Source organism: Cyprinus carpio, chromosome B22, assembly GCF_018340385.1.
Source record: "Cyprinus carpio isolate SPL01 chromosome B22, ASM1834038v1, whole genome shotgun sequence".
NCBI classification, from domain to species: Eukaryota; Metazoa; Chordata; class Actinopteri; order Cypriniformes; family Cyprinidae; genus Cyprinus; species Cyprinus carpio.
The window spans coordinates 34,129,076-34,138,182 of NC_056618.1; the positions used below are offsets into that span (position 1 = coordinate 34,129,076).

Below are 9,107 nucleotides of genomic sequence, written 5' to 3' on the forward strand. Positions count from 1 at the left end.
TTATAAGTAATGTGACTTATGTAATGAGATTTTTCACATTACACATTACTTTTTAATTTACAATGAAACATCCGAGTTACTTTTTCAAATAAGTAATGCAAGACAGCGCAATATTGTAATGCATTACTTTTAAAAATATCATATTTTTGTGATAGCTGTTGGGTAAAAATGTTATGTGATCAATATTTTGACTGATTTTTGAAATTCTCAAATTGTTGTTTACAACAGCTATTGTTTAGAGATACTTTATGCTACTTTGTTACTTCATGTAACATTTTAGCTCTTTCATGAACTATTTTGGGCTTTATAATTGTAATCCACAAGAGGTCGCACGTGCAGATACAATCGGGCATAATTTTATGCTTGTGATCATTCAAGCATGTCTTGTGTAACTTGTTAATCTCCACTGAACAAAACGTTTTGCGTTCGTTAAGCGCTGTTAATAGAGCAACACAAATACGAAACATGTCTACTTTGTAAATATTTGCACTGCATGTGTTCAAGCTTCTGGGAAATGGCTGCATTCTGTGTCTTCTGCTGTCACTTCAGTAAATGTCCCGTTCAAAATATTTGCAAATTTCTGCTCAAGAGTGCTCAGTTGTTGTACTAGAAATCTCCTGAATGCTGCTTTAGTTGTTTCTCTCCGCACTACTAACAATAACATGGACACTGTTTTTGTGCCAGCCAACAATATGCAAAAATGAAATCGAGCCACGTTTAATAAAACGTCTGCTGAATTAATACATGTAAAAATATGTATCTATCAAATGTTTTTAAAAATACACCTAGAAATAAAATTATTTATTTTCTGGCTACTGAAAAGGAGTCTTTACGCAGACAAATTAATGCAGCTCAGAGGTGGAATAAATGCATTTACATCGCAATTACAACGATCTACTGTGAGATTTAATGCAGCATTGAGCTGGCACAGAGCAGCCTTAACTTGGCTGTATAAAGTCACCTTATAAAAATGATATTTTTTAATGTCATTACGTGATTTGTCCAGAAGAGGTCGGGAGAGGCTATGATTTCTGTGGTGATAAACAACAAATCCAAACGATTTAATGTTGTCAAACTGATAAATGTATTTTATCAGGTTTCATTATGCCAGTTTTGGGTGTTACATACACGTACATACAGACAGAAACATGTTTGGTGTTGCTACATAAAGCAGTTTGTCCATTTCTTCCTAAATCCACCTGTGATCCGACCTGAAACCTTATTTCCCGACTGTGTTGCAACTCAAATTTAATCAAATTTTATTTGATCTCACCCAAAAGCATCACTGACCTTGTGAGGCGTGGCAGCTAAAATGAATCACCGCTGTCACGAGGACCGAGGAGCTTTAATAAAAACTATTTAGACGAAAATACTCGAGTGTAAAAAATAAATAAAATAAATAACACAGACGACAGGCAAAGTTCTGGATCTACAAAATGAAAAAATGAATAAGCCGCTTCAGAGAAAGGTCAACATTAGGTCACATCTGGAGTTTTTTTTTTTTTTTTTTTTTTTGCCATGTGACAATACCAGAGATCTTTTGAAACTGCTTTTGATGTGAATAACTCTTTTGGTCCTGAAAGCAAAGCAAAACGTGCGGTACAAACCAAAGGTAAATAGTATTGTAATAGTAGCCCCAGCATCATAAGTACAAATGTATTGTTGTTTCTTACATACACTGCACACATTAACCAACTCTGTCATACAAAACGTGGCTTCCAAACGCCCGTGCACACTGGCGTCCAATCAGAACTCGTATTAATCCGCGCTTTCGGCTTCGTCCCAATGGATCGCGCCTGCGCGGAGGGATATTCGAGGGACTACACCCAGAGTCTCCTTCAGCCGGGACTCTTCACTGCTCAAACTCTCTTTAGAGAAGGGGGCGTGCGGGACATCCAGCTACTCGGTAACTGCGCGAAACTGTCAGTCCCGTCTCTTCAAGGCTAGCTCGTGAGCGTCTGAAACAAGGGGGCAAATATGTCATGGCAGGGCTACGTGGATAACCTGATGTCGGATGGCAACTGCCAGGACTCCGCCATTGTCGGGTGGAACCCGGACTCTAAATACGTGTGGGCCGCGCAGGAGGGGGGCACGTTCATAAACATCACGGTAAATACAAGTTATTACCTGCACTCTTGTATGCTGCCTTCAGTGGAGGGCTGAAACGGTGGCTGTGTTTTAATAACTAGTGCGCCGCCTCCCTAGGGCGCACGCTCGGTCCGAGTCTGCACGCGGCGCTAAACCGCGTTTAATTTGGAATTAGCGCCTAAGACTTAAGCGCGGTTTAAAACAAGATGTTTATTTTACATCGCTTAAAATAAAGCGGGGTTTTCAAAACGCGCCGGAGATCAGACGTGCTGTCTTTGTAGGAGACTCCCAAGGGTTTGAAACACAGCCATGGTTTCGATCAACCTGTCAGCTCGAGCGGGAATGAACGCTAACACACACACTGGCTGCTAGCTGACTAAACAAAACCATTATTTGTTGAGATTTTTGTTCACCCGGGATGACAGTGTTTCGATTTCTTGCACCTTTAACGTACTTATTTGGGCTTGGGTCATTTAGGTTAGCTGGCTGTATTATTATTATTTTTTTAAATAATTATTGTGATGTTATAAAACGCAAAGACTTGAAGTTTGAGTCTTAAAGAGGGAGGTGTTGTTAGTGCAAACAAGGCCGATGCGATCAAGCGGTCAGATTCGAAACCCAGCAGACTGACGTTACGTACGTGAACGCACGCGTCATTCAGCCGCGGAATGCGCGTAACGTCATTCCAGAATACGGGGTGTTCGCATTGCGTGCCCTCTTCGCGCTGTCCAAGATGGCGCTCCATAAACGGGCGTTAATAAATCTAACAGCACTGTCACACTGACCTTTATTTCCCTCGGCTTGATGTGGTGCCTTCAGTTGCTTGCTCGTAGGCTAAACATTACATGTTTATTAATAGGTTTATAGGGACAGTTCACCCAAAATTAGTTTTAATTCTTTTAACTCCATCACTCGCCTTCATGTTCTTTCGTACCTGTGAGATGTGATTTTATTGTATGAACAAAAAAAAAAAAAAAAAAAAAACTGAAACATTTCTCAGAATATCATCGTTTGTGTTCTACAGAAGAAAGCTGGACATGCAGGTTAGGAAATGAATAAATAATGACCATTTTAATTTTTGGTGAACTACTGCAACAGATGAACAACTTGCATATTTAAAGGGATAGTTCACCCCAAAATAAAAATGGTCATAATTTACTCAAATTACAGTTGATACAGGATCGTATCGGTTTTGAACACACAAAATGATATTTTGAAGAGCAAACAGTTGACATTCATAATATTTATAATTTTTTTTCCATACTATGGAAGTCAATGGCTACCGTCAACTTGGTTACTAACATTGTTTTTTTGTGTAGAATACAGAAAAAATAAACCCATACAGGTTTCGAACCACTTGGAACTGAGCACATTTTCTATTTTGGGTAAACTGTCCCTTTAAGATTATATAGTAGTCTGTATTGCAAGCTTCATATGGTTATGGAAAACCTGGAAGTATTTGGAAAGTTTGTTTTAAGGTCAGGAAATTTATCAAGCGTTAACCGTAGTCATACACTATTTTTGTGAATTCAGTTCTAAAATATCCCATCCGCTCGATATTGGTACATTTGGTGAGCGTTATAATTTGGAAAAAAAAATCCTTATCCAGAAATCGTGAAAGACTGGAAAAGTCATGAGAATTCAGGTGCAGGAATCCTTCTATTGGATGTTTACTGCAGTGCTATAGGAATATGCATCTATTAAGGACTGTTGTAATGGATTTCCGGTATGAAATGGGATTTGCAAAGTTGAGTCATGTCAGACTTTATATAATAAATTAAATTATTTATAACAATTCGGTAAGTTGTTAAGTTTGATAAGTAGTTTCCTGTACTGATAGAGAAAGGAATGAGTTCGAAAAGGCTTCATGAAGTTCAAGGCTGTGTCTGTCGCCATGCAAGCGCCTCCAGCCCTCACTGGGAATAGCATCGGCTCACTGATTCTCACCAAAGAGTAGCTGCTTTTAGTTTTATGTGGTTTGGCCTTTGGGGAAAACAGTTCGGTAGATTCATAGTGGGCCAGTACAAACAGAGCTACTGTGATGCAGTCCAAATGGCAATGAAACGAATAAGAAAACTGCATGTTCAGGCTTGAGCAGTGCTGGCATTTGACACAAAAACCGTTGTTATTACTGCATTCCACTTTGAGGGTTAGGCAGAACGTTTCCCAGATATGTCGTGTTGTAGAAGTTCCTCCTTTTAAGGACAATGGTACAAATCACCTCCGCTCAGCTATGCTTTTATCAGGCTCCAGAAATATCCTTTGAAAATAGTAGAGTACTCTAAAAATAAACATACATACTTGCTATTTAATGATCAAACTGGAGCATTTGAGGTCGGATGTAGTTTGGCACTGTGGATATCAATGATGTTTTCATTGTGTTTGGAAGACTGTTAATCAGAATTGATTAGCTGAGTGAAAGTGTGGTCACATTTTCCTGGAGTTGGCGAATTTTCAAACTCAAAAATAGATTCATTTCAAAAGAAATCTGTGTGATTGGGATTTTCGCCGTAAGCCCAAAGTAAACTTCGATTTTGTATGCGTACACTAGCGCATGCGCACAGTCAAAGTATACTCCATTTGATAGTATGCGCAAACACAGGCGGTCGACACCTGTGTTTAAACAATTTAATCTTTGTCCAGTGTTTGCACAATTTTTCTCCAGGTATGATCGATTAAAAAATACCTTTTTACGCATTTAAACCAAAGTTGTCTGTTGTTGTCACAGTCTCCGCTATTTTGTTGTTTTAGTTTTCTACTGTGAAGTAATGGCCCGGGCCAGTGTTGCCACCTTGTGGAACAACTGATTACTGCAAAACAAATTTAATTATTCTTCTAAACTATTCTTTTGACAAAATGTGCGTCACACGCACAGTATGTGATACCTTGAATATGCGTAAAAACTGAGTTATACTTTAGGCTTCAGGGTTAAAGCTTTCCTTGTTCAAACTTAGCATCAAATTCGAGTTGGTTAATGCTAATTTTCTGTCAACATTTATCATTGCTCAGCGAAATTTAGTGGACAAAATCCAATCATTTCCAATCGTTTGGGAATTTTGTGCGAAGCTGAAAGATTTCCCCCCACAGATGGGTTCAAGTTGGGCATATTTATTGCTGCTCAGCGAAATTTTGTGGGTGAAATCCAGTCATTTCAATAGGAATCTACATAATTGTGAATTTCGCCTAAATTTTCCCAGACCATTCCGAACGCAAATTTTTTTAACAGGTAGTTTTAACTGACTAGCCCACTATATTTAACTTATCTTTTCGTTGTGTTCTTAATGACTCATTGACGTTCAAAGTGCATGATGACATTTCTACGACTTTGTATCTTTAGTTTATTTAAAATTATCTGCATGGATCTCTCCATAAATTATGGTGCTCATCTAACCGCCTACCTGCGTTTGTTGATTGCGTTTGGCTGTTCATTAATCCATATTAAAATGTAAAAGACTAGACAAGAAGATACAGTTCCACATTTAATGTTGTTTTTTGTTTTTAACACCAGCCCACGGAAATCGACGTCCTAGTAGGAAAAGACCGTCAAGGTTTCTTCACCAACGGCCTGACCTTAGGTTCAAAGAAGTGCTCAGTTATCCGAGACAGCCTCCTAGACGACAATGATTGGACAATGGACATAAGGACGAAGAGTCAAGGAGGAGAGGCCACGTACAACATCGCTGTCGGCAAAGCAGGCAAAGGTACTAATCTGTTCTGATTTCATCACAAATATCTTGTTAGTAAAACTAACATATTTTTTTTTTTTTTAGTGGTAGATGAATAATAATGTAGATGTTTCCTTTCCTCAATATCTTTCCTGTATAACACAGGAGTCTTGTGTACATTGAATTTATGTGTCCTGATTATTTTAAATTCTATTTTCTGAGGCAGACTTGGAAGCGGAAATAATGATAGTTTCTATAAATAGTTTAAAGAATGATTTATGACTTAATGGGAGCCAAAAGGCATTAAATATTCACAAATAGATGCTGTGAAGTGACACATCAGTGGGGTGAATAACACGTTTTGTCAAAAAAGCTCTGTGTATTGCATGTAATCACAACCATACAGCCAAAAAAAATAACTGTTTTTAAAAAAACGAATGCAGCGTTTTATTCTAGCTAGTGATTTTAGAGTTGATCAGGAGACTTGAGATCAGGTGTTCAGGAAGTTTCTGGAGACCTGTCGAGGTACATTCCCTCTCACATGCATGCGTGTTTAAGTGAGAGGATTTCCTGTTTCCTGAAATAAAGTGTTCCTTTATGAATCAATCTCTTTCTTATAGCTCATGGCATGTATTGAGGAGAGGAGCTAAACTTGCTTTTCCTGCTTGAATCGAATGAATCACACGCTACAATCTATTTCTCTAACACTAATATACTAATTGTTTGGTCATTGCTAAACTTAAATGGTAACATTATAATAAGGTTCATTATACTACAGTGCTGTTGAATGCTTCAGTCTGATTGTGAAGTGTGATTAACTGCATTAGTTCCTGTTCACTTTTCCAAATTATTTCAGTTATTTCCAAGAGCCCTACGGCCTGCAACAGCAAAAGAACCAGGAAAAAACAACAGCGTAAAAATAGCAAACTTTTTACTTTAAATATTTCCTTACAGGCCAAGTTGTGCAAGAAAGTATGTGGGTGGATGAAAGGATGAAAAATATAATGTTTTGAGAGAAAGACTTGGAAATCTTTGGATAATCGTGGTAGAAGCTGGATAATGGATGATAAATTAGTGCCTCAGATAATTTTTAATAATTCAGTGGCCCATCATCAACCATTACTTATAAAGAGTAATTATATAATTAAGCATAACCTAAGAGGCAGATTTTTGCATAACTCTTAAAAACAAAGTTGAACTATTAGTTATTAAAGTGTTACCAGTAGTAGCTAAATGAAGGTGTTTTCTCAAGTCTGCATGCATGCTATCTCTATCTCTTTCTGCTTTTATTCTGTCCTATCTGGCCTCGTTGATCTTGGTTTGGCTTTTTTCCAGAGCTGGGATTTCCCTGTCCTCTTAACTTCTTCTCTCTGTCTTTTTCTTTCAGTCTTGGTTCTTGTAATGGGCAAAGAAGGGGTCCACGGCGGCGGCCTGAATAAGAAGGCATATTCAATGGCAAAATACTTGAGAGAATCAGGGTTCTAGCTTTGTTTTTGTTTTTCTTGATCAAGTAGTGAAATTTAGGGCGAGAGAAAGTCACCCCCCCACCCCCCCTCCCATTAAAACACATGTAAAGTTTTTGGACATCTTAATGGCAAGGAAGGGTAATGAATGTTGTCAACAATTGCATCGCTTTTTAAATTGGGAAAGTTGTTTCTTTAATTTACCCCCTCAAGTTTGTTGATTTTTGTTCTTGTTTTTTTTTCCCCCCTTGTGTACTCCAGCATTGGTTTTAGTCATGGGCAAGGAAGGCACCCATGGAGGGCTGCTCAACAAGAAAGCTTATGTCATGGCTGATTACCTGAGGAAATCTGGATATTAAGACACCTCCAATCCTAGCGGCTCACTCTGTTAACTCTTCTAGATGGCTTCATCTTCCATTGGTTTTCAACTTTACTTCCATTTGTGCTACCCAAACCCCATTTCTTTCCCATTAATGTCCATTTATTGAGTTCAGTCCCATTTTGGCACTACAATCCCCATGGCGCTTCAGACCAAAACCTGGCGTGAAAACCTCACGTCTTTTTTGGGAGTTTGGTTGATTAACCAAGGGCTTGAGCTCAACTCAAATTCCCATTCCTAGATCCAATCTAAGAGTGGTTGACTGTATGCATATCTACAAGCCTACCAAATGATCCCTAGTTAAGCTGGATGACATATTTAGCGTTTTCCTCAAATTAAAAATGGCGTCTGCTCTAACAAACGTCTGTTTTGTCATTTTTCCTCAACGTGAAGTGTGTCCCCATTGGCGCATCAACACTAACTGTAAACGCGACACTAAGTTGAGGACTCGTTTAGTTGGCTTTACTGTGATTTTTAAGATGCAGGTAGCATTTTTTTCCCCCATCAACCCCACAATTGAATGTTTATTGACATTCCATCATAGCACTTACTTTGCTAGCTTATGTAGTATATATAATTAATTTTCAAGACGACTGCCATTTCAGACCGTGGGTATCAGCGGTTTAGAGTTTCTTTTCAGTTGGACCAATTTTTGTCACTTTTTGGGTTATTTACGCATTACCATAAATGCTAACCAACAAAACACTAGCGTCTGATCGCAGACTTCACGTCAACACTTGAATCGAATTGAACCTGTACTGTCATGACTGTGGAATAAATTGCCTTCGAGTCGTCAGCGATACAACTGTCTGTCAAAACTTGATGTTTCATCAAGTCCAAAAATTCAAGTATGACACTCAAATCATAATGTGTATCCTGTGCCATAATGTAGAGAATCTGTTGTTATCGATTCAAACAGCTTCCCGAATGATTCTGTCGCTTCTTTGTTCAGGGGTTTTTAGTATCTGCTGAAGTTTTGGCCTTGTGGGGTATTTGACTCTAGTTCATTTCTTTTTCCCCCCTCTACTTTTCATACATCTTGGATACAATCTGATATGTCTGATTTCATATGCATAAAAACTGAGAAATGCCATAAATTAATTTCACCACCTTGTTTACAGACAGATTAAATAAATCTATTCCAACCCAGTTACTTGTTGGTTTTCTTTGCTGTGTGTCATCTAATACGGAAACGTTTTTCTTTTTTTGAAGTTTACTGAAGATAATGGACCATTTGCACAAAATATTGGAAATCATTCATGGAAGACATGTTTTATTGCACACAATTGTTCCTGGTTTGCACATAAAAATTAAAGTCATACTTTAATTGAATGTCACAAACAGTGATTTAAAACTTTCTATCAGATCTTCATCTTTTACCAAAAAAATCAAATAAAAATGTATTTTTTCCCCATTATGTGGTAATGAGTAACACTCAATCTATTGGAAGAACTTGATAATGTATTTTTTTTTCTTTTGGTTTTATAAAATAAAATTTTACTTTATTGCACA

The 9,107-nt window shown here is 37.9% G+C and overlaps 1 protein-coding gene across 2 annotated transcripts; it reads left to right on the plus strand.

Annotated features, from left to right (window-relative positions):
• The first annotated feature begins 1,804 nt into the window (after positions 1 to 1,804).
• LOC109047427 (profilin-2-like) lies at positions 1,805 to 8,744 on the plus strand. 2 transcript variants are annotated; one of them, XM_019065143.2, is made up of 3 exons: positions 1,805 to 2,109; positions 5,597 to 5,789; positions 7,141 to 7,497. In XM_019065143.2, exons 1-3 carry the CDS (start codon positions 1,978 to 1,980, stop codon positions 7,236 to 7,238), a joined length of 423 nt encoding a protein of 140 aa, XP_018920688.1. In that variant the 5' UTR covers positions 1,805 to 1,977; the 3' UTR covers positions 7,239 to 7,497. The 2 variants fall into 2 exon arrangements, with proteins under 2 accessions (XP_018920688.1, XP_042605145.1); XM_042749211.1 differs by having other exon boundaries at positions 1,809 to 2,109; positions 7,478 to 8,744.
• The last annotated feature ends 363 nt before the right edge of the window (positions 8,745 to 9,107 follow it).